Source organism: Delphinus delphis, chromosome 13 (assembly GCF_949987515.2).
Source record: "Delphinus delphis chromosome 13, mDelDel1.2, whole genome shotgun sequence".
Classification (NCBI taxonomy): Eukaryota; Metazoa; Chordata; class Mammalia; order Artiodactyla; family Delphinidae; genus Delphinus; species Delphinus delphis.
In genome coordinates this window covers 18,785,564-18,810,984 of record NC_082695.1, presented here as the reverse complement: position 1 = coordinate 18,810,984, position 25,421 = coordinate 18,785,564, and the positions used below count along the sequence as shown (strand labels likewise).

At 48.4% G+C, this 25,421-nt stretch overlaps 1 protein-coding gene across 1 annotated transcript in view; it reads right to left on the bottom strand.

Annotated features, from left to right (window-relative positions):
• SGSM1 (small G protein signaling modulator 1) overlaps positions 1–25,421 on the bottom strand; it is a 53,862-nt gene that overhangs the window by 14,605 nt on the left and 13,836 nt on the right. The window contains exons 8-17 of the mRNA XM_060029414.1: positions 23,448–23,515; positions 22,117–22,280; positions 21,796–21,928; positions 15,010–15,139; positions 12,465–12,529; positions 10,441–10,586; positions 6,877–7,005; positions 3,907–4,089; positions 2,595–2,663; positions 687–1,277 (exon numbers count right to left, since the gene is read on the bottom strand). Of these exons, the coding sequence (XP_059885397.1) occupies positions 687–1,277; positions 2,595–2,663; positions 3,907–4,089; positions 6,877–7,005; positions 10,441–10,586; positions 12,465–12,529; positions 15,010–15,139; positions 21,796–21,928; positions 22,117–22,280; positions 23,448–23,515 (1,678 nt within the window). The remainder of the gene's footprint in view (positions 1–686; positions 1,278–2,594; positions 2,664–3,906; positions 4,090–6,876; positions 7,006–10,440; positions 10,587–12,464; positions 12,530–15,009; positions 15,140–21,795; positions 21,929–22,116; positions 22,281–23,447; positions 23,516–25,421) is intronic.

The window sequence follows — 25,421 nt, the reverse complement described above, 5'->3', positions numbered from 1 at the left end:
AGAAAAACAAAAAAAGATCAGTAAGTAGCAATACAAGTGTATTATTTACAGACATGAGGGTAAACACCAGATAATTGGGGCAGAATAAGTAACTACTACTGCCTCTGGGGAGAGCCTAATGGGCAGAGGTGGGGCGCACAACTTCCAGTGTTTGGATCCAGCCTTGTCTGACTGTTTGACTCTTTGTGATAGAAATAAAAAGTCCTTTAAAAGAAAATGGATATACAACACCTGGCCCAGAAAAACCTCCCTTTCAGTTGATGTCCTTTGCTTTGGGCTTTTTGGCAAGAAAGTAAAATATTTAAAAGATATTGGACCTGAGTGTAAATCAGGATGCTCACCATCAAGGTTTCTATTGATCGCTATGGGCTGAGCACAGAGGCCTTGACTCACTAATTCTGAAAACAACTCAGGGAGGAAGGTACGAGATAGATAGGGAAACTGAGGCTCAGAAAGATAAAGTGATGGACCTAAGCTGGGATCTGAACCCAGCACTGTTTGTCTGCAAAGCCTGTGTTCTTTAAGTATTATATTATCTTCTCTCCCAAATGGGTTTCTACAGTGAACCCTCCGTGATGGGAAAAGGCAATGAACCAGAGGTCGTTCTGGATAACTGAGGTTTGTGGGACACTCCCACCCTCCTGAGGCTGCAGAAAATTGAGTGGAGGAGAATCCTGGTGACTTACAGAGTAGGTGACGCCACTAGAAGACACAGGGGATGCCTCGTTGTTGGCAGAAGTGGTCACGGCCAGAGAAGCGAGCACAGGGAAGAGACTTTCCATCTCGGGCTCCTCTGAGAGGTCGTCCTCACTGCCCACCTGGCTCTGCTTCCCCACCTCGATGCCCCTCCAGCCCTCCATCGCAGGGCCCTCCCTTTCGGGCAGAGCTACATCCATACTGCCAGTGATGGACACGAACTCGTCCATGCTCCCGTTGGCCAGGAGGTCGCTCTCCAGGCTGTCCTGCACAGCCAGCTCCTCACGGGGGACCTCATCCCGGGAAGTGGTGGCCTCGCTGCTCTGCCCGTCATCCACACCGCTGTCCCTGGGTCGAATCACCAGTGGGGCAGGGCGCTGGGCGTCCATGACGCTGTCCTCCGTGCTCAGGCTGGGTTCTGAGTGCTCCGAGAGGCCCGAGGAGAAGTTGTGGGAGGAAGGGTGGCCGGAGTCTGGGGAACAGGTGCCATTCACCAGGTTCCCGTTGGGGATCTTGGGCTGCTTCTCCTCCAACCTGCATTCTGCCTCCACCTGCTCCACCTCGTCCACAGACTCGAAGACCTGCAGACCAGGTGCACAAAGACAGATGGACTAGGATGTCTATTGTGGTGCTACTGTCAGCAGCAGCCTGAATATCCATCCACAGGGGACTGGTTCAAATACGGAACATGCCTGCAGGGGAACACTATACAGTCAGTAAAAAGACTGAGGCAGAGCAAGGTGTAATATATGCTCCCATGTGTAGAAAATAAAAAATTGCTCCATATGCACACATAAGCGTAGAATAATCCAGAAAGAAACAAGGAAGCATTGCAGTTGACTCTGAGGAAGAATATCTTTTATCATACAAAATTATGTGCACATAATTGTTTAAAGTAAAAAAATTAGTTAACCACATAAGAAACAGGCTAAAAAGCATCCGTGTGGTGGACTATTACGGCTCAATTTTCAAAATTAGTTAGATGCATATGAAATATCATGGACAAGTCTCCAGGACACATATCTAAGATTTATTTGTGGTTCTTTGTGTCTGTAGGCCATATCCCGTCAAGGCAGACTGTATAAGATCATGTCCCAAGATCACCTGAAATATTTCTTCTGTGTGGTTATGTCACCAACTTGATTTACTGTTAATTTCATGTGCTTCTGGTTTTAAAAAGATTTCTTTTCGATTAAATTGCTTTTGGAGTTAACTTACCTAACTCCAAAGTCAAAACTAGAAAACAAAGTACATTCAGGGAAATGTAGCTTCTTTCCCTGTGCCCCTCACCCCACTTAAGTAACCATTTGACCAGTTTCTGGTTTATCCTTCCATCATTTTAGAAAACAGATGCAAATACATACATATATTAATATTTCCTCTGTTTATGCAAAAGGTGACATACTTTGCACATTTTTTCACTTTGTTTTTTTCTTTAATATTGAGTGAGAATGTGTTAACTTTTCTTTGCACTGAATGAAATGAAAGGCTGTTGAACAATACATCTGATGGTATTTATTTAGAAATTTTAAAAGATTACTAAACATCGCAATATATTACATACTGTCTATGTATTTCTGTGTATGTAAAGGCATGCAGAAGGGTCTGGATGGATACACAGCAAATTGAAGATAGCAATGTTATTTCTAGGGAGGGCACGTGGGGATTAGGGATGGTCAAAGCCAAATTTAGTTTTCTCTGTAATATTTTAATTTTTTTAACAGGCAAAAGAGATTCATGTATTACTCGTGTAGGTAAAACTTCAATTTTTAATGCTAGCATAAAAAGCTAAAACAGATCAACCATGAGTGACCTGTATATGAGGGACCTCCAGTCCCGTTATTCCAGGTTGGAGGGAGGGGGATGGGTGGGGAGGGGCGGAGCCTCCGGGAGGTCACCTGTGTGCTGCTGCTGGAGTCGCTCTGCAGGCGGATGTTCTGGCGGCCCGAACTGCAGCTCTGGGAGGACTGAGAGAAAAAGGGGTAGGATGGAGTGAGGGTGAGGCTGCATCCGGGTTCAGGGTCCCCACATTGAGCTCAGGAGGGGCTGCTGGGCTGGAAGTCAGTAAGTGTGGTCTTATCTCTGCCCCTGACTCAGGCAAGTCCCTTCTCAGGGCCTCAGCTTCCTACCTATCAAATAAAAGTGGGGCGGCGGCTCACTCCCTACTCCCTGGAGCCTCCTCGGAGGCCACAGCAGCCACTGGACCTCCACCTCCCACCCACAACCAGAGAACCCCACCTTTAACTGCTCTGCACTTGAGACTTCCAACTAATATTTTAGTTCAACTCAAAGGACTGGTTGTATGCATGTCTATGTTCTACTCCTTCCCTGTATACGTGCTTTTTGCCCTATAACTTCTAGCTTCTGTCTATCCTGATTCTAAGCTTGGCCAAGTGACCTGCTTTGGCCAGTGGGGTGTTAGCAAACTCGACAGGGCAAACACAAAAAAAATGCTTGTGCATTTCTGCTTTCTCTCTTTAAGATCTGCTTTCACTGCGAGAACATGGCCAGGCTAGCCTGCTGGAGGATGAGAAGTGAGGAGCAGGGCCGAGTCACCCCAGATATGTGAGAGGCCAACGAAGATCAACAAACCTTCTAGCTGAGCAGAACTGCCCGGCTGACCCACAGACTCATGAGTAAAAAACATATGTTTACTGTTGGACATCACTGGCTTTGGGGGGTTGTTTGTGACACAGTATTAGTGTGGCAATTGATGGATTTACCACTGGTGAAGGGAATTGACTTTCTTTTCATCCCCTGCTTTGGGATGCTAAACTGGAGATTCTATCAGGACAGATATGTCTGACCTGGTCACTGGAGCATTCTTGACATTCCTGACAGTACCTGGCACATAGCAGGTACTCAACAGCATTTGCTGAACAAATGAAAGTCTAACACTGTGCTGGGCACTTTATATATGCTAGCTTGTTTGAGTGGTACACAAATCTCCCCTATACAAATGATCATTCCCATTTCATAGATGAGGAAACTGAGGCCCAGAAGTAAAGGTGCTTGTCTGAGCCCCAGAGCTAAGAAATGAAGGGGCTGGAGTTTGAAGTCAGGTCTGTCTGACTCCAAAGTCACCTTCCACCTAAGAGCCAGGGGTGAGACTCTGTCCCAAGGCCCCAAACACCCAGCCCTCACCCTTCCTACAACAGCCTGATGGAGCAGAGCCCCGCCCCATGCTCCCTGAGGGGAGCCACCCGTCACCTCATTGCTGATGGTGGAGTCCCGGTGCATCATCCGGTGCAGGTGGCTGTCCAGGCTGGCCCCCGAAGAGCACTTGGCCAGGGCGGCCGCGTGGGATTCCCGCTCCCTCTGCCGCACAATCGCTTCACAGCCCAGCCACTCGGACATGGTCTGCGCATAGCAGGCATGCATCTGCTCGTCCACCTGCCAAGGCAGATGCACGGTCACCTGGAATGGTGGGATCCCAGGGGACAACCAACCCAACCCAGAAGATGGTGGCTCTGACCTGGGACCCTGAGCCCTAGAAACACCCATCCAACGTTCATGGAGTTAACATCCAACAGACGTTAACTGAACACTACGTGCCAGGCACTGGCTAGGCCCTGGGGATACACAAAAGTGAGCAAGCCAACTTCTTTCTTTCCATTTTTCCCTCCTTCCTTCCTATCTTCCTTCTTTTATTCATTCATTCATTCATACACTTATTCAAATATTTGTTGACAACCTACTCTGTGCCAGGCAGTATACTAAGCCTTGGGGATACTAAAGTGAGCAGACTGTTCCTTTCCTTCTTTATTACCTTCTTTTCCTTTTTCCTACTTCATTCACTCATTCATTCATTCACTTGTTCATCTAAGTTGATAAGCACCTACTATGTGCTAGGCACCAACCTAGGCATACGAAACATAAGATGAGCAAGATGCCTCATTTGTCCATTCCTCCAGTCACTCAATGCACTTACCAGGGGCCTCCCAGGTGCCCAGCATGGGGGTAGGTGCTGAGAACACAAAGATGAATAAAAGTGACCCTTTCCTTTACTTACAGCAATGGCTTTAGAGAAGGGCCACAGGTTTCTAGTGTTTCCCTTGTGAGATTTCAGCAGAGAAGATCGGAGCTTACTTCATTTCTGTGTTGCACAGCCCAGGTAACTGAGGTTCTGAATCTGCCAGACCTCTGGGCACATGTGGGGCAGACAAGCTGACGAAAGGGTGTGAGGGGGCAGGAAGGAGAAGAGGGAGGGCAGGGAGCCTGCCCCATGCCAGGGTTAGGAGGGGCGGGCGTCCTTTAGCTAGTCAGGACTTCCAGAGAGAGGCTCTGGGTCCACCCTGCCCAAGCCTGTCATGGGCAGCTCCCTCCCACTGACCTCCCGAAGACTCATCCAAGCCCACCTCCCTGTTCCCACTGCCATCCTAGGCTAGGCTTCCAGGACCCCTCACACAGATGACCTTCTTTCCTGGTGCCTGCTTGTCCCAGCCTGGCCCCTCCTGTCCATCTCCCACTCGGCAGTCTTCCTCCTGTTTCCTCTCCAGCCCTGCTTCTCACTGCTGCCCCCACCCCCCTCGTCCTTTACGTCCCAGCTATCCACGTCCGCACGCCCTTCCGCCCCTCCCCACACAAATGCACACAGACACACACACATCGCATCATGCAGGCGTCTCTCTTCCTAGAAGCCCTTCCTCAGTCTCCTCGCCTGGAAAGCAACCTCTTCAAAGAATTCAGGTAGGCTTCTGCCCGGTGGAGGTGCCTCCTCTGTGCTCTTAAAGCCCCTGCGTTTGCCTCCATCTGATTTTGCATGAACCCCCCTAAACTGGCAAAGACCTCATCTAATGCACCTCTGGGTTCCCAGTCCCGAGCACGGGGCCTGCCACACCGGAATCCTCATGCTGGTCCTGAGATCATTTTCGACAGCTCGTGGCACAGCCTCAGCATGCGGAACCACAGTGTGAGAAAGTCTCCATATTCAACTTTTCTGATTATGAGGAAGGCCAGTCTGGCACTACCGTGTCTTTAATCCATCCTTAATACCTTATAATCTCCCTTCTAAACAAAGAGAGAGCGGCCTCGGGCAGCCTGTGACATCTAGGTAGAACTGAATTATTTCATTTTGTCACATTCTATTTATTTTTGGAGTTTCCTTCTCTTTTGGCAAGTCATATTGGTTTTCCATTGATGGCAGGGATATAAAATGCCTTTTTAAGTAAGTTATATAAATTTTTAAGTGAATCAATTCAGAGACAAATACTTAGTAAATCGTAGCACGGATGGTACACAGACATGGAGTGTAAAGTATGAGTGGGTTTTGAAAACTCAGTATGAATAAAAGAATGTAAAATATCTCACTAATAATTTTTATATTGAGTACATGCTGAAATGGTAATATATTGGATATACTGGGTTAAATAAAATGTTATTAATTAATGTCACCCTGATAAAATGACATAGAACCACACACACACACACACAGAGGAGCGGATGCAAAAACTAATGAAATCCTAGGTTGTACTGTACCAATGTTAATGTTCTGTTTTTTTGTTTTTTGGGGTGATAAAATTGTAGAGAACTAAATAGACACACACACGAGTACAAGTAAAATGGAAAGCCTGATTAAGATTGATATATATATATATACACACACACATATGTATAAGGATATATTATACAGCACAGGGAATATGGTCAATATTTTATAATAACTATAAATAGAGTATAATCTATAAAAATTTTGAATCACTATGTTGAATACCTGAAACTAATATAATATTGCAGATAAACTATCTCTCAATTAAAAATATATACATATTTATTGTAAACAACAAAAAAGAAATGCAATAAAATATGGACTTTAATGTAAAAGTAAAGATTGATACATTGCCAGTATATCTACGTCAATGTCAATACCCTGGCTGTGATATTATAGTTTTGCAAGAAGTTACCACTGGGGGAAGTTGGATAAAGGATGAGATATCTCTGCGTTATTTCTTACAAGTGCATGTGAATCTATCACTATCTCAAAATGAAAAAGTTATTCAAAAAAATGACATCTGTGGCGTTTGTTGTGTTTCTATTGGACTGCGCTGCCCCCAAGCTTCCTGACTCCCCAACATCTCCCTGCCCCACCTTGGTCCACCATGGGACCAGAGCTCCCCCAGCCCCACATTACCTGGGTCTTCTTGCTGCCAAAGACCCCACTGCCCATCAGGGGTAACCAACCTCCTTCCTTTCTGTTTCTGTCATCCCAAACTGGTAGTGGCCCAGGAGGAAGGGCCACACGGCTTTGCGGATCTCTGGCTGGATGCCCCCGTAGTAGATGAGACGCAGCAGCTCCCGCTCCTGGTAACTCTGTGGTAGGTGCGGGGGAAACAAAGGATTTGCTCAACAGGAAACCAGGGGATGGACTCTGTGACCCAGCAGTCCCGCTTCTCAGACTTAGCCCTCAGTGATCATGCTGTGAACAAGCAAAGCCACATGGGCCCAGATATCCATCGCGGCATCATACAATAAAGCAAAACCCCAGGAACCCCCATAACTGCCCACCAATGGGGGAATGCTGCATCCCTACACGGGAGTACCACACGGAGAGTAACTGGGCAGCAGGCGCATTTATGAGAACCTACATAAAAGGACGTTCAGTGTATATTGTTAAGTGTAAAAAATAAGATGCAGAATAGGTCGAGGGTGAACCCATTTTTGTAAAAAACAAAAACAAACCCCAAAGGTCAGAATATAATTAACATTTCTACTTAATTTTTAGTCAATTTTGTGTACTGTGCTTATTGGGGAATATTATCTTGGAGTTATTAATCTTGACTCAGCACTAAGAAAATTGTTTTAAAGCGAATTAAACCAAAAAGGAACCATTTCCATCTGATTCTTCGTACACTAATAGCTTTTGTGCACACAAGAATGACTTTAGCAACTGTTTGTTGTACTGTGGAATAGATTTGTCCTCTTTCTTTTTAAAAATTCATTTCCAGGCAAAGGCTTTGCAGATACAATTTGTCAAGCAGTCACGCTGGGGGACCAGAGGGTCCTATCTGTGTGTGTGTGTGTGTGTGTGTGTGTGTCTGTGTGTGTGTGTGTGTAAAGTGCCAATGACTGCCAGAAGGCTACCCTGAAGGGAACTAGGGTCCTGTTTCCTCCCACCTCTTTACTTCACATTATAAAATTAAAAGCATGTTTCATTTCTTAACACTAGTCTTAAATGTACCCAACCACAATGGCAAAACCAGCCATTTTGTTCCTGTTAGGAATTTTTATTCATATTGTATTGACAGCCTTGTCAATGCTGTATAAAAATTACGGAGCTATTTGGGGCTGAGGCTGTGAACGCTTCATCAAAAATCTGTGTTCTCTTCTCCCGGAGTCCATAGCTGGACTCCATTTCCCAGCCTCCCTTGCAGGTAGGTGTGGCCATGTGACTGGGTTCTGGCCAAAAGGATGTAAGAGGAACTGATGTAATCCATTTTCAAGCCAGGGCTTTGAAGAAGCGGGTGTACTCCCTTCACACTTCCCATTTCCCCTCTGCTGGCTGGAAGGAGATGACCACAAGGCCCCAGAAGATGGTGGGGCCACAAGACTGAGAGATCCCTGACCCTCTAGAGGGAGGAGAGATGCCCACTCACCAGGAATGTCCACCCAGGACTGTTAAGTGAGCAATAAATACACCTCTATGGTGTCAAGCAACTAAAAGAGCGGGGACTACGTGTTACTGCAGTGCAGTCCACCCTGACACCACGATGCAACCAAGCAGATTGTGAAAGGGTTGGAGGAGTGTTAGATGAAAAATATTCATTTTTGACTATTGTTTCAGCCAATTTGTCCTTAGGATACTGCCTCCCAAACTGGGGAGATTGCGAGGAGCATTTGGGGAACTTTCTTTTCTTTTTTTTTTGGCCGCAACACGCAGCCCATGGGATCTTAGTTCCCTGACCAGGTATCGAACCTGGGCCTTTGGCAGTGAAAGCACGGAGTTCTAACCACTGGACTGCCAGGGAATTCCCTGGGGAAGGGGAACTTTCAAAATATAAATTCTTGGGCTCCACTCTTAGAGGTGCTCAATCAGTAAAGCTGGAGCCCCTGGAGTGGAGCCCAGAAGTCTATAAATCTTTCGAATTCCTCAGGAAATGTGCACTCACTCTCACAGACTGCCAGGGATTATGAACGCTATAACCTTTCAAGAAAGGTAAGCTGGCATATCTATTTAAATTTAAAATGGACATCAAACAGTTACATTTCTAGGACTCTACCCTCAAAATAAGAGAACTAGTACAGAAAGGTATATGCTTATAAAGATGTTAACTGCAGCACTGTTTGAAATAATTAAAAAAAAAGAAAAAGGAACAGCCCAGATGTCCATCATTAGAGGAAGATTTGACTAAATTATGGTCCACCCACATATAAGGTGCTAAGGTTCTAACGTGTAATAGTTTACTTAGAGATCTGAAAGATGCCTTTGATATAAAAGTAAGTTGGTCACTTAAAATATGTTACCTCATTAAAAAAATGAGTTTCAGTTTTATCTATATAGACGTATCTGTGGATGTATAAGTACGGGAAATGTATAACAGGGTCTACACCAAACTGATACTATTCATTAATTCAGGGGATCAGAACTAGGGGGGGGTGCAGCAGAGAGATCATATTTAAAAACTTTAAAAAAATTCTGTACGCCTGTGTTCTGCATTCTTTGAATTGTTACAGTAAGAAGGCATTCCTCCTGTAACTTAGAAAAACAACTATTTCTGGCAAAAAAAGAAAACCACCCTTCTGCTTGTCCAGGTTTGGGAATCAGCTTGTTTTTCCCACTGAGTCTCCTGGCATCCCCAGATTAATACACAGAATAGCACCTTCCCCCAACGTGGGGAAGCCAGGCTGAGCCAGGTGCTCACCAGCTTGGCCCTCCCCAGGGAGGAGGGACGCAGCTGACGGAGCCACCGCATTTACCCAGCGTGGAGGAAATGGGTATCTCCTCTGAGAGCCTGCACTTGGCAGCAAACCAGTATTTCTTAGAGTGGATTCTGCCTTCCACCATATGTGGTACTTTTCCAACGAAGGTCCCTGTGGCCACATACATTGGAAGGAACGTTCCATATGCTCTCCCACACTCCCCCAATTTCCTGAGCGTGACAAGCATATCAGCATAGCCAAGGCTCTGACAAGTCCTGCAGGATACAGAAAGCTGTTTAAGCTTGTTCCCCAAATTATTTCTCCATGAAACTCTTTTCACACATAAACATTTCCCTTCCAGGAATATTTGTACTCTAATAAGAAAATCTTAGAAATCTATCTCCAGGTGAAATAGCTAATGGTAGAATTCTCAAGCCCTAGGACAAAGATGAGAGAAAAGGGTTTCATGCAGTGGTGGGGTTTCCTTGGTCCAGCTGCCTCCCTCTAACTTAGCTACTCTCATCATTCTAAGTAGCCAACTGGACTGTAAATTCTTCTGGCCGGGAAGTCACAGCACATCATACAGGACCGAGCATGCAGCTGATGCTTAATAAATGCTTACTGGCTGACTCATTCTTTACTCCTTCCAGGCAAACATATGTATTCTCCACCCTCCCTGATCCTCATCCCAATGGGCAGAAGCAGGCTGTGGGTGTTGGAACTCTCGAGGAGGGGACCTTCAATTTGTGTATGGAGAACCCAAGGATGTCACAACACCTGAGTCCCCACGCAGGTGGGTCTATTCCTCAGATGATAAGAAGTCCCCCCATAGTCTCTGTCCCCGCAAAGTCTCTGCCCCACGGCAGGCCGAGCCAGGCCAAGCCTTACTGTGCTGTCCTGCAGGTACTGCTCCCAGATCTCGGCCGTCAGCCCGTGTCCAGCATCGCAGGGCAAGTCCGGAGACACGATCATGTGATTGACCAGGGCTGACAGGTGGGTCCTCACAGTGGACAGGTGTCTGCAGTAGGCAAGCCCTACCGGGGAGGAAGGAAAAGTGTCATTGTCCACCATCCAACACCCCCTGCCTTGTCTCACGGAGTCTCCAAAGTACTGTCCTACCCGCAATCTGATTGAACCCTCGTGGCCAGCAAACTGTCGTCATCCTCCTTTTCCAGATAAGGAAGGTGAGGCTCGGAGAGGCAAAGTCACTTGCTGGCTTAACTGCTTAACAGCCCTGTGACCCTGGGGAAGTCATGTCACCTTTCTCAGCCCCAGCACCTCCTCTGCTGGAAACCAAGGCATTTAATTCACAGGCTGGAGGCAGGAAGAGGCCAGTGACTCCACGGGCTTGCTGTGCCCTGGGGTGCCTCCAATCCATACCAAGAGAAAGAGAATGGGAGAGAGGGGATGACTCGTTCAAACTGCAGCGGGATAAAGAAGGCCCTGGCCAATCAGTAGCTGGGGAGATGCTGCGGGCACTGGTCTGCTTTCAAAGATGGCCCTGGCCCTTCGAGCAATTCCCACCAACTTGCCCCCCTTCATTTGCTCCACCCTGGGTGCCGGGTCCACAGGAAGCACTCAGCCGGTGCTGGCCTATGTGCGCTTTGACCATGCCCGTTCCTTCTGGCTACCGACCCCCAACTCATCGTCGAGTCCCAGAGAGGACCCTGGACCATCTGGAGCCTGAGGACTCGCCCCTACCAACAACAGGGGTAATCATGATGATTACGATGAGGATGATATGATAGCTAACATTTACATAGCACACTCTGTTCCAGGGAGCTGTTCCCAGAGCTTACGTAACTTAGTTGATTCTCACTACAACCCTGTGAAGCAGGCACTCTTACTGCGCCCATCTTATAGGTGGGGAAACTGAGGCACAGTCTGCGTGCGTCACTTGCCCAGGTCACGTTGCTAGGTGTTGAGCTGGGATTTGAATGCAGACTGTCTGGCTCCAGAACCTGGGCTCTCAACCATCATCAGGGAGGAGCCACACCATGTGATGACATCAAGACCCATCTCAACCCCCAACCCTTCTACCAGGAAGCTCTTCCATTGGGGTTCCATAAATACTCACCCAATGCCTTCTTCACACCAGACCCGGCGTTAGGCACTAGGGATGGGTAGTAACAGAACAGGCAAAAACCTTGATCTTGGGGAGCTCATGCTTTCCCTGTTTCTCCAGGCCGATGCGACCTGCACTGTTTTTTCGCAGGCCCCAGCAGGATGTACTAACACTTTCCTAGAATCCCTGAAAATACACACATTGTATCTTCCCCATCTAGGCTGTGAGACAGGGGAAATAAAACCTGCTAAGAATCAAAATAGCAGAGTGGAAAAAACAGAGGCTTTGCCACCAGGCAGGCCTGGGTTTGAGTCCCAGCTCTGTCGCTTATTAGCCGTGTAACCTTGGGCAAGTCACTTTGCCTCTCTGTGCCTCAGTTTCCTCATCTGTTAATTGGAAATAATCAGAGCGCCTGTATTATGAATTTAGTTTTTAAGTTTTGGGGAAGGGATCAGGCCATCTTACTCTTCTGCTTCTGCCTATAGGAGAAGGGGACTGACACTTACTGAGCACCGACTGCATGCAATGCCAGGTGCTAGGGGCTTTATACACGCTTTCCATTCAATCCTGAAAACAAACCCTCTAAGGTGGGCACTGGAGATGCAATGGTGATTAAACCAAACCCCTTCCAGCAAGTGTTCACTGCCTCCCCTTAGGACCAAGGGAGACATTTTATGCCCAATCTGTAAATGAGGAAATTGAGGCTAAGAAAGGTTAATGTAACTTCACCAAAACTAGACACCTAGGAACTAGGAGTCAGGCTCCTTCCCCTGATATTGATGGCATGCAGTAGGCACTGAATAAGTGCTCCCTGGAGACCACAATGGCAAATAAGGCCAATACGCACATCCATAGAAAGCTCTGGAAAGAATCTGGTACTTCATATTGTCACAGAGAAGCTTCAAGGGAGCCCTGTAGGAAGGAAGGAAGGGAAAGAAAGACACTTAGTACAGATCCACACATAGCCCAGGTTTGCTGGAGAGGAGCATAACTCGTTATCTCTAGGGAGCAGATTACAACCAGCCAGTCAAGTAGACTGGGGGTGTTACTGTTTCTATCTACACAGCATCACTGCCCCTTCCTCTGCTATCAGCTTGGGAGTTACCTCCTCCCCAACTCTGTCCCTAAGGTTTGGGTAGAGCTGATTCTACCCAGTACATGACTCAGCTTGGAGTCACAGTTATTGGGTCGGGGGTGGGGGGCAGTGCCACATGATCCAACCTGGGCCAATGAAAATCAGCCCTGGAACTTTTGTTGGAACTACTAGAAAACAGACACTCTTTTCTCTGCTTGAGTTCCTAAGCCAGTGGGATGTAGGGCAGCAGCTGCTGGGATCCGTTTTTACTACTGCACAGGAAGGGCCAGCTTGAGAATGAAACCATCATAGACACAAGCAGAGCCAAGAGCCAAAGAAACAGACATCCCTCTGTGGAGCATCTCGATCCAGCCATGCCTGAAGCCACCATACCTCTGGATGTCTCAGTTCTATCAAGAGATTTTCATTTGCACCAGTTTGAAGTGGGTTTCTTTCAGCAGCAGAAAGTGTTTTGACATCTTTTTATTTTTTGATTGGAGTATGGTTGCTTTTCAATGTTGTGTTAGCCTCCACTGCACAACAAAATGAATCAGCCATACATACACAGCCACATGTCCGACTTCTAAAGTGACCCCGCTGAACCAAAGTGGAGCCAGACTGCGATTCGGACTCTGGCTGACTGCAAAGGCGGTAATGCCTCAGAGCTTCTCCTTGCATGGGAATTTGTGGGGGTGGGGGTGGGGGAACTGTTTTGGCTGAAAGAAGGCCTCAGAATTGATGGAGAAAACAGGACTGCTGAAGGTAGCGTTGTGCATTCTTGGAGAAAACAGAGTGGAGGAATATTACACCCGTTAAAAACCCAGCGAGACTGGGAAGGAGGCATGGCTGAAGTCCTCCAGTTATGCACGTGGAGGCATTAAACATTAAAGTCACCCTCTTTGTGCCCTCAGGCTGGTGAGGCTTGGCTTCCTCGGGTTACATAAGGACAGCACCACACTGACAGCTGCCCCACAGTGGCCTTGGCCATCTGCAAGGTGGTGAGTTCCCTATCATTACAGACGTGGAAGCAGATACTATGAGAGGTACTAGGTTAGAGCAGCATTTGTCAATTGTCCATATGCACCATCATCACAGAATCACTTGGGGTTTCTCCAGCATGTGGATTCCTAGGTCCTGCACAGACCTACTCAGTCACGATCTCCAGTAAGTGGTCCAGGAAGCAGTACGTGATGCCCAAAGTGATTCTGATGCCTATGAAAATGTGAGAATCTCTGGTCATTTCAGTGCTTCTCGAGCTTAAAAGTACACACGCGATCTTGGGACCTTGTTAAATGCAGAATCAGCTTCAGTAGGTCTGGCGTGAAGGACAGAGAATCTGCTCGGGTGATGGTACTGCTGGCGCGGAGACCACACCCTGAAGGCCAGGAAGTAAGTATATGGCTTTATCTGATGCTGGCCCCCATTTACACGCCCATGACTGAAGACTGGACCGCCCACTGGGACAGAGGCCCAGCAAGGAAAAAAGAATTCCATTCTCCCAGGCCAGGCCAGGCGGGGTCAATGGGAAACATGACCAGTCTCAGGAATGGGCTGCGTAGTTCCAAGGAGACAAAGCCCTGTAGGCAAGGAGAGAGGTGATCTGGGGATTTAACTTTATGCAATAAATTAAAAAGCGTCATTTATTGAACATCACCATGTGCCAGGTACACGTGCTGGCCACTTCAAACCAGTATGTGACTTGTCCTTACAACAGCTACATGACGTAAGCATTAGTATCCCCACTTGTTGGAAGAGCAAACTGAGGCATGTTTGGTTGTCATTAAGTAATATTTCCAGCTTCTGCCTTCCAGGAGTGTGGTAGGACACACTTCCTGGTCCCTTGTTGGTGGGGCCAATGAGGTGTGAGTGAAAATGTAAGTGCTGCACTCGGGCTGGAGCATTTAACCACTGGTTAAACCCCATCCAGAGCTCCATTTCCCTCAGTCACCGTGATTCGCAATGTTCAAGATGGTGGTGGCTCCATCTGCCGGGCCCTTTAATGTGGAGAAACCAGAGCCCCCAGCTGACCCAGGATAGACACACAGCATGAATATGCACGATGGACAATCCTTTATTGTAATAAGCCACTGAGATTTCAGGATTGTTTGTTACAGCGTCATAATCTTGTTTATGCTGACCGATATATGTAAGGAAGCTCCAACAGCTAGACTTCACATGGCTAGGATTTAACCCAGACATGGACGATTCTATAGCCTATGTTCACTCCTCTGAATACAAGGCAAGGCAAGAAATGGGCATCTGCAAATCTCTGGTAAATCCTTCCGTTCCCTCCAACCACAGTCCAAGCCCCTCATACCTCTCATGGTTGCAGCCATTGGTTGAGCCACCATCAGCCGAGCCACTCTGTGAACAGGAAGATTTCCGTGGGCTGGGTTGCCATAGGGATGGCAGGTTGCTCACGGAGACATCCATCAGGTCCTGGGGGACTGTGGTGGGTAGAAGGGGCAGAGGAAGAGCCATGGTTAAAAGCCTATGTGGGTCACAGAAACCTCACCCCAAAGCAAGCAGCTCACCCCTAGACCAGCACAGGGATAGGGAAAGACTCTGAATGTCACAGCAGGAGACAGCGACCCCAAACCAGGTCCTTGAGCCCATCCGAGCCAATGAAAGCCACCACCAAGATTTCGGGCCCCCAGCAGATGGGCAGAGCCGATGAAAGCTGAAGAGACAGAAGGAGAACAGACAGATAGAGATCAGAGCCAAGGAAACAGGCCCAATCCCCGAGCAGGAGGCCAAGCCTCACCATGTTGTCATTCAGTTGTCCTCATAGGAGGCTGGCAGGAAGGAAGGGGAGCCTGCTGGGGACGTCTGGGGAAGGCTGATGGCCTCGAGTCCCCAGAGGTAGGTCTCATGGGGAGCTCCTGGTGGTGAGATGTAAGGAAGCCTGACTCAACAGGTGAGGCAGGCCACCCAACAGCAAGGGGACCCAGTAGAGTCCCCACTGATGAGGGTGCCTGCACTGTCCATGGTCCTGGGCCTGTAGCTGCTCTACCAAGAGAGCCTCAAATAGGTTGGCAACCCCCCAGAATCATGTTGAGGGGGCATGTTGAAAAGCCATATGCCTGTATCCCACCCCTGACCTACTGAATTAAAGTAGGTCCTACTATATGCAGGCTGGATCCTGGAGATACAGCCCTTGAGTCCGTGCTTCAAAAACAGTTTTGAGGTAGCAGCCACATTTGAGAACCAAGAGGGCACAAATGATCTCCTAACTCTTGGACACTGGTGGTTCCCGATCAATTGCTCCCAAGGATATAGCACTTATAGTTTCCCTTACTGTCTTCTTTCCCAGGTCCATGGAAACCTCAGCATCTGCAATGCTGCAGAACAAACACACCGGTGACCCAGGCATTAGAATTTCTACAGTTAATTTCCTGGTCTCTTGGTGCAAAAAAGTTGTTTTCTCTGGGACAGGGCTTGGTAAATATTTTCTGTAAAGGGCCAGGTAGAAAATATTTTAGGGTTTGCAAGCCACTATCATAACCACTTGACTCTGCTGCTGTAATGCAAAAGCAGCCAAAAACAAAAGGCAAACAAATGAGCACGGGTATGTTCTAATAAAACTTCCTTTGTGGACACTATAATGTGAATTTCATATCATTTTCACATGTCACAAAATATTATTCTTCTTTTGATTTTTTTTCGATTTTAAAAAATGTAAACACCATTCTTAGTTCATGAGCTATACAGAATGAGACTGGATTTGGCTCGTGGGCCATAGTCTGCCAAACCCTGCTTTAGGAAATTAAGAGGGGTGCTCATTTGCCCCATGAGCCATGCCTCCTCAAGGATGACTGGTAATACCTGGCCTCTTCCCTTGGGCTCTAAGGAGAGGGGGAGCTGTGGATCTGGCCCCCCTAGTCGCCACAGATCCGTAGCTGACAGCGTCTGCCCCCACCCACTGACAGAATAGAAAGCTGCCTACAGAATGAGGTTCTTGAGGCCACCAAAAGTGGCTTGTTGCCCTACTCCTCCCCATAGACTCACCAATGAGCTGGACGAGAAAGACCAGTAGGCCCCTGTAAAATGTTCTAGAAAAAGTCCCAGTTCTCAGCCAATCTCAGGGAAGCACTTATCAGTTTCACGCAGATGTGGCAAGCATGCCTCCACCCCCAGCCTCTCACACCCTGCAGACATCATCAATGGATCCCTCTGCTACAGAACCCTCAACACTCCAAGCTGCGTCCTGCAGCACGGAGGTAGGACAGTGTGAGGGCATCAATATTTCTCCTGCCTCCACCTCCCCCGGGACCAAGACTCAAATGACAACATGGCAGAGGTGGCTGGCACCCAGCCCCAGGGGTGGGGAGAGCCCAGACATTACTGGGGGGCTGCGGCTTCTGGCTTGATGTGGGGAGGGTGGTGTCCCATTTGGTCTGCGCCCACCGACTGCCCCTGGCCACCACTAACGCGGACCGTCCCGCAGGAACCACCATCCAGGCAGGGCCCACGGAGACAGGGGAAGTGCCACCCACAGCACTGGAAGCAACTTAAGAGGCAAAATAAAAAGCCCTGGTGAAATGGAAGGTCTGCGGTGACAGGAACACTGAAAAGGCGAGAAGAACCAATTCCCTGGGCCTTGAAACCTTCCCCTGTCCTGTTCCACTTAGTTCCCATGGATTGTGTTTGATCAGAGGAAGAAAGAATGCTGTTACCTATAAAGTGCCTACTCTGTGCTCGGTGCACATCCCCTACTATATGCAGGGGATTGCCTTATCCCTAACGACCCTGTAAGGGATGCATTTTTTTTTCCTATTTTGCAGAAGAGAAAAGTGAGGCTCAGAATGGTAACATAACTTACTCAAAGCCTCACCTTTTTGAATAAAGTCCCCCCTTCTCTTCCCACTAAGAAGAGCTGTCACTTCCCGAGCTCAAGTCCTATCATTATCCCCTTTTACAGATTAGAAGACTGAGGCACAGAGAGTTCAAGCAGCATGCCCAAGACTACTCAGCTAATAAGTGGTGGAGCCGGGATTCCAACCTAGAGGATCAGACCCCGAGATCCTATTCATACTCTCAGCTGTTTTCCTACTGGCTGTTGTCTCCCCAAACCATCCTTGCCCTAGACCAGCGGTTCTCAACTGGGGTGATGTTGGCCTCCCAAGGGACACTTGGTGATGTCTGGAGACATTCTGTCCGTGACTTGGGAGTTAGCTAGATGTTACTAGCATCTAGGGGGTAGAGATGCTGCTCAACATCCTATATAACATATAAGACTCTTCCCTCCTCCACCCACAAACAGTTATTCAGCCCAAAATGTCAACAGTGCCAAGGCTGAGAAACCCTGCACTGGGCAGGTGCTGTCCAATACAAATCCAATGTGAGGTACAAGCATAATTTAAAATTTCCTAGTAGCCACACTAAAAGGGTAAGAAGAAACAGATGAAATCAATCAGCAATATGTGCTGTTTAACCCAATAAACTCCAAATGTTATCTTTTTTTTTTTTTTTGGCCGCATGGCGTGGCACGTGGGATCTTAGTTCCCCGACCATTGTTGACCAGGGATCGAACTCGCACCCCCTGCAGTGGAAGTGCAGAGTCTTAACCACTGGACCGCCAGGGAAGTCCCACCAAATGTTATCATTTTCACACAGAATCAATATAAAATAATTAATGAGATATTTTACATTCTTTTTCTTGGTACAAAATCTTCAAAATCCAGTGTGCATCGTACACTTACAATTTGGACTAGCCCCATTTCAAGTGCTCAGGACCATATGCGGCTCACACCTCCCATACCAGACAGTACAGAGACTGTCTTGGCGACAGAGGGGTCTGGAAATGCCCTTCTCTGACTGTGAACCCACCTAAATGCTTGAGAACTTGTCTTTGCCTCCTCTGTGCACAAGAAGCAGGCACAGAACCAGGTGGTGGAGACAGGGGTGAGAAGACACGGAAAGGGAGTTTAGAACCATCTGTGGCCACATCTTTCCTCCCACAGGGGAAAACTCTTCTCTTATCATTTAAGGCAGGCATCTGTATACTTTTTCTGCAAAAGGCCAGCCAGTAAATATTTTTGGCTTTGTGGGCCATGTGGTCTCTGCCCCAACTAGTCAACTCTGCGGCTGTGGCTTTTCAAGCAGCTACAGACCATATGTAAATGGATGGGTGTGGCCGTGTTCCAATAAAACTTTATTTACAAAAACAAGCAGTGGGCTGAATTTGGCCCACAAGAAGGGGTTTGCTGATTTCAGATTTAGGCACTTCCTCAGAAAGAACTTTACAGACCTTACAGATGAAAATCATAACATGACTGTTTTGTAAACTCTGTGACGCTCAGGGTCCTGAGAAAATCAACCAAGCATGGGGGTCACCATTTCCATGTGGGCTGAACCTGACCTTGAGGATGAAGGGAGTGAAACCACAATGCCCTCCCCTACCCTCCCATCAAAACAATCTGCATGGAGTGGATGTAAGAAGCACAAGCTCTGGAGCCAGACCATGTGGGTTCAAATGCCAGCCATGCCAAGGATTAGCTGGGCAATCCTGGACCAGTTTTTTAACCTTTCTGTGCCTCAGTTTCCTCCTTTGAACAAGGGGGGATGGTGATGACAGTGGTACCTGCCTTGGAGGGCTGTGGTGAGGATTAAGTGAATTAAGACATGGAGAGAGCACAGAAGTGGGCTCGGCACACAGTGTCACTTAGTACATGAGACCCACCGTTGCTCACAGGGCATCTGCCATATTAGGTGTGTGATGTATCATTGAGCTGACTTCTAAGAATATGATCCCGGGTGGGGACTGCTGTTATCCCAGTTCTACAGATGAGGAAATGAGGCCTGGAGAGGGCCAGTCACTTGGCCACACTGCAGTGGCAGACTTGAAAGTAGTAATGTGTTCTTTTCTCTAAACCAGCAGTTCTCATCCGGGGGCAATTTGGCCTCCAGAGGACACTTAGCAGTGTCTGGAGACATTTCTGGTTGTCACAACGTGGTGCTGGCGGTGGGGGCAGATTTACTACTTGGCACCTAGTGAGTGGAGACCAGCCATGCTGCTCAACACCCTACAGTGCACAGGACAGCCCCCAACCACAAAGAATTACTCCAGCCGAAATGTCAGTGGTGCTAAGATTGAGAAGCTCTGTTCTAAATACACTGTCTTGGTTGGGGTTTCCTTGAAGGCAGACAAGGATTCAAGTGCAAGTTGGGAGATGTTCCCAAGAAGCACAGGTAGGGGACAAGTGAAAGGACACAGGAGGGGAAGGGCGAAGAGGGTAACAAGCTGGTCACTGCATCAGTTACCATCATGGGCACCTGGCGCTTGATCTCGTGGGGGACCTCCAGGACATGTGCAGACACACATTTCAGAGTGTTCTCACCTGAGGGGTGAGGAAGCTGGGGCATTTATACACCAGCTCCTACCGGACACTGGCGGAGGGCTGCTCCAGGGAGGCACTGATTGTAATCCACCTCACCCACCCACCAGGGCAGAAGGAACCCTGGTGGCTGGAGACACTAAGGCTGGCAGCTGGCAGTGGAGCTGCCTGCACAGAGGGTGTGGGTGGGTGCAGCTAGCATCTGTTGCCCTGGCATGTGCAGGGCCACAACAGGCTAACGTGGATATTCCCCAAATAAGTAAGACATTCAGCACCCAGCCTGGCTCCCAGCAAGAGCCTACAAGTTGTTTGTTGGATGAGGCCCTGTGGAGAGAGCTGCCTGGGAAGGCAGCCACAGGGCACTGGCCTCTCTGATAAATCAGCTCTCTGTGGGGGGCGGAGGGCGGCGGGGGCGTGCGCCATGTGAGCCATAGTACCGCAGAGAGGCTAGGATGGCTTCAGCCCCTGATCCTGGGCAGGAACGGATATGGCAATACACGTCAGGACGCTCCATGGCTCTTAAAGACACAGGAACATGAGGCTTTGCTCCTAACTGAATACACGTGAAAACACAGGCTAACCCAAGCAACATAAGACCTTACCACCAAGCCTGCCCACGTCCCAGCTCCGACAGCAGTGGACGTGAACTGGAGCGTTAAGCAGCCTGGCACGATTAGTCCAACCTAGCCAGGGAGGGTGTCTGCTTTCAAAAGAGCCTCTCACTGCCCAGCGTGGTCACTTAAGCAAAGGGAATCTCAGAGCCATTATCCATCAAATGGGAACAGGGCTGCAGAGGGTTAAATATTTAAAATAAGGTTTATAGAAAGAGCCTATAACTTATTATTGATTTGTTTAACAGACATCCACACAGTGCTTAACAAATGTCAGGCCTCTTTCTGAGAACTTTTCAAATATTAATTCATTTCATTGTCACCACAGCCCTCTGGTAATGAAGATCTTCATAGCAACAGTTCCCATTCACTAAGCATCTACTTCATGGCAGTCACCATGCAAACTGTAGGACACATGTTTTAATCTTGTGTGCCAGTGCCCAGGGCTTCCCTTCCCCTCTGCTGGCTTTTATTTATTTATTTGTTTGTTTATTTATTTATGGCCGCGCTGCGCGGCTTGCTTGATCTTAGTTCCCCGACTAGGGATTGAACCTGCGCCCTCAGCAGTGAAAATGCAGAGTCCTAACCACTGGACCACCAGGAAATTCCCCCCCTCTGCTGTCTTGACAACCATTTATTGAGGGCCTACTGTATGCGAGGCCTCATTCTATGGGCATTACATTGACCAGCTTATTATCTCATTGAATCCTTACAACAATACATTGAAGTAAAATAATAATAACAACATAATAGCATGTGAATGTTCTTTCTGTGCCAAGTGCTTTATCTCATTTGATCCTCGCAAGAGTCCCATGAAATAGGTGCTATGAATAGGTCCCCATTTTACAGATGAGGAAACCAAGGCACAGAGGGGTGAAGTGACTTGCCCAAGTGCAACCAGGATTCCAGAGCCCATATCACTGCTGCTACCCCATGCCACCTTGTGCCCATGGACATCTTTATTAGCTAAGTAGAGAGTGCTTATTTGTTTTCATTTGGGGAAAATCAAGGCTGCCAAGACCCCAACTTCCTGATTCCAGGTCCCCCTGCTGGCCCCAGAATCCACATCTCTTGTCCTCTAGTTCCACATGGCTGAAGTCAACTTCAGCACCAGCTAACAGGTGGATCCCTGGGCCCAGGGCCCGGGCAGCTTACCGAATTCGGACTGCATGCCAGGGTAGATGATCCTGAACACGTAATCCGTGGCCTCCTCATCTTCCTTGTCTGAAGACGTGGACTCGGACGAACCCTGAGGGCTTCGCTTGCGCAGTTTGGGAAATACTTTGCCCTGAAAGAACAAATCCCAGTGCGTGGTCCCTGGGACTCACCTGTCTCCACAACCTGCACAGCCCGAGGGTCTCTGCGGGGCATGCAAGCGCCTGTGCAGCCACATAAGGGCCCATGGGCAAGAACAGCCAGCCACTCCCCATGGCTTACCCCTACCCCAGCCTCCCTGGGGCTCCCACGATCACTCACCTTCCCCCGCTGAGACCAGAGTGGCGGGTCCAGCTGCCCGTGAGGGAGGAGCCCATTCTCCAGGCACGAGAGGAACTGCAGGAGGTGACCTCCCTTGGGGAAGCGGAAGGGCGGCCTCTGGATCCCGTCCTGGCTGACCAACACCACTGTCCCACCGCTGTCCACTGCCACCGCGACCCGGCCAGAGGAGACCCAGCAGGAAGTCACTATGAGACATGGTGATGGGCCCCCGCCCAGGCATGCCCAGCCAGACCCAGCGGTCCTGCTCTAAGGCTCTGGGAAAGGTCTGGGCAGAAGCTCAGGGGCAGCTGTCACCTCCTCTGAGTCCCCCTCATCCCACCCACCAAGGTCATCAACTGGGGAACTACAGGACAAGGTCAAGAAGAAGGTGCTTGGCCTCCCTGCATTCACCCACCAAAGGAAAAAGGTACCCCCAAACACCCTATGCCCCTCAAACACACTCTACAAATTGACCTGACCTATTTTTGTATGGAGGCTTTCAGACAGACCCATTTTTAGGGCAGTAATTGACTCTTTTTTTTTTTAAATTTATTTATGTATTCATTTATTTTAGTAATTGACTCTTGCTAGCATGTATTAAGCATTTACTGTATACATGCATAGCACGTTAAAGGCACTGTCTTATTGTAATATTCAAAAGAGCACTATGAGGCTTATCTATTACTGCCTATTTTGCATATGATAAAACTGAGGCTCAGAGAGGTTATGTAACTTGCCCAAGGTCACACAGCTGGTGAGTGGCAGGACCTGGATCTGAACCCACGTCTGTCTCATTAAATAATTTAAATCACTGTGTTTTGTGTCTTGGTGATGTACAGATTCCTTTCTTAATAAAGCAAGATGGCCCTCTGCTTGTTCAGAATATACCTTCCTTGAGCTATAAAGGAGAACTCTAGCTATAAATCTTTGATTTTCAGAACACTGACTTTGGAGGGACAAAGGCCTGGGTTTGAGACCAGACTGGGGAGCTTAGGAAGTATATCAATGTGCCACGCTGCTTCCTCACCTCTAAAATGGGAATGATGGAGCCCCTACCGCTGGGTTGTTGCAACGATTAGATAACAAGCATGTGAATAGTGAGAACTGTGCCTGATACATGGGTTTAATGCTGAGCCCTTAACAAATGCCATTTGATCCTCACAGCAACCCCATGAACAGACGCTGTTATGATTTCCATTTTACAGATGGGGAAACTGAGGCTCAGAGAGGTGAAGTCACTTGTCTGAGGTTGCACAGGTAATAAGTGGGTGGGGCAGGCAGGGGGTCCAGGAGGAACACACCCCAGCCCCATGCTCACCCTCAGTCCCTACCTTGCTGGTGGCAATGCAGGTAGACAATCTCCTCCAGGCGGATGGTCATGGCATAGTCCCAGTAGACGCTAGAAGGGGAGAGAGGGTCAAGCTTGCAGGATGTCTGCCCAACTCGCCATGGGGAAGCCCAATCCATGGGCTCCTCCACCCTCCTCACCAGGACCACCTATCCCCAACATCCATGTCCCAGTCTTCCCAGACTCTATCTCCCCTTCTTCTGGTTCCAGTACCCCAATTTTCCAAGGAATCCCCCCTACACACACATTTCTTTAACCCCAGTCCATGTGGCTAAGGCTGATCTCTCCTACCCTCCCCCACCTCAAGGACTCCAGGAATGGGCACCTGACCCTGGTGGCTTGGCCACTCAGTATATGACACTGTTCCAGCCACTGTGAGTGGTTCACAGATTGCCCCATGATGCAAGCAGAGCCAATGAGACTCAATTATTGGATTTATGTTAGAAATCTCTGGGAAGGAGATGCTCCTTTCTGCTAGGAGAGTAGTGGTTAGGAGATAGAACTCTGGAGATGTAGAGGGCCATGGCAAGAAAAAGCCTGCCTGTGAATGCAGTCAACAGTTGGGAAAGTAGAGCCAAGAGATGGAAAGAGTTCAGGTCCTCATTTGAGTCCCTGGATCCAGCCATGCCTGAAGCCACCACCCTGGATTTTTCAGTTCATGTGAGCCAATGATTAAGGCAGTTTGAGTTTGGTTTTCTGTCACCAGCATCTAAGATAAGAGTATTGACCAACTCCAGGCCACCATGTGGTTAGAACAGCCACTCAACAGCCTTAACTGCACAGGTCTCAGCAGGGTGACTTGAAGGCTTCCATGAACCTCATTTTCCTCCTCTATAAAACGGGGCTCATAATAATATCTACTGCATCGTGTTGCTGTGAGGATTAAATGGAATCACATACTTGAAGGGCTTAACACAGTGGTGATGCATGAAAAGGTACTTGGTGAACAGTCCCTGTGATGATTTACTTAAGGTTTTCCATTTCCAGCTCAATGCCTACTGCTGTCTTGAAACAGATTGCCCTTCCCCTCAGAACACAGTGGACAGTGGGGGCCACAGGAGTGCACTGTTCAAGTTTCCTTCAGATCTTGCTGTGGGGAGCAGAGTGACCAACCAACAGCTTCAGAGGCCGCCCCTGTGGATCCACCACATCTGTGCTAAGGTCATGCTTCACTTGAGCTGCTTTTAGTCAGGACTGAGCACGTGGGGGTGACAGTGTAGGTCTATTCTTGTGGGCTGGGAGACTCCTCCAATGGTCAACTTTAGCCCAGGGATTCCCTACTGATCTGGCCAAATGTTCTTAGAACTGCACTGTGTCCGAGATTCTTCTTGGCCAGTCTTCCTTCCTTTCCCCATCCCTTCCCAGTAATGAGAACAGCTTCTCGGTCTGCCCGCCTCGTCCTGCTCCTCACTTTGATCCTTTGCAGGTTCTTCCCCCATTACATCTCTTCTGCACGTCTACTCCTGTCTTGGTGTCTGCTTCTTGGAGGACACTAACACAGGCGTCAAGGTCAGGCAGGGTTTAAATCCCACTCCTGCCACCTATGTGGAGCCAGTCTTTCCCCGTCTCTGGGCCTCAGTTTCCTCTGATGTGAAGCAAGGAAGTTGGAATATATGCTCTCCGAGGGTCCTTCCTGCACAGGTCTATACCAGAATCAGTCTCACCAGGATCCATGGAGTGACTGTCCTTGGACGATGGTCAAGTATACAAGCGTTTTTCTGAGAAGCAGCCTCTTCCGAGCCCCTCACAAGGCGAGTCTCAGTGAGGAGTTCCTTCCCAGGGCTTCCACACCAGGCCCATCACACAGGGCTGCAATTGCCTGTTTTCTCCTCTGTCTCTCCAAGAGGTGCTGTGGGGGCCACAGGAGTGCCCCCAGTTCCTGGAGAGGGACTGGGCTTTTTGTTCACTTCTGCAAAATGCTTAAAGAATGTTCATAATGAATGGTAAATGCTGGATC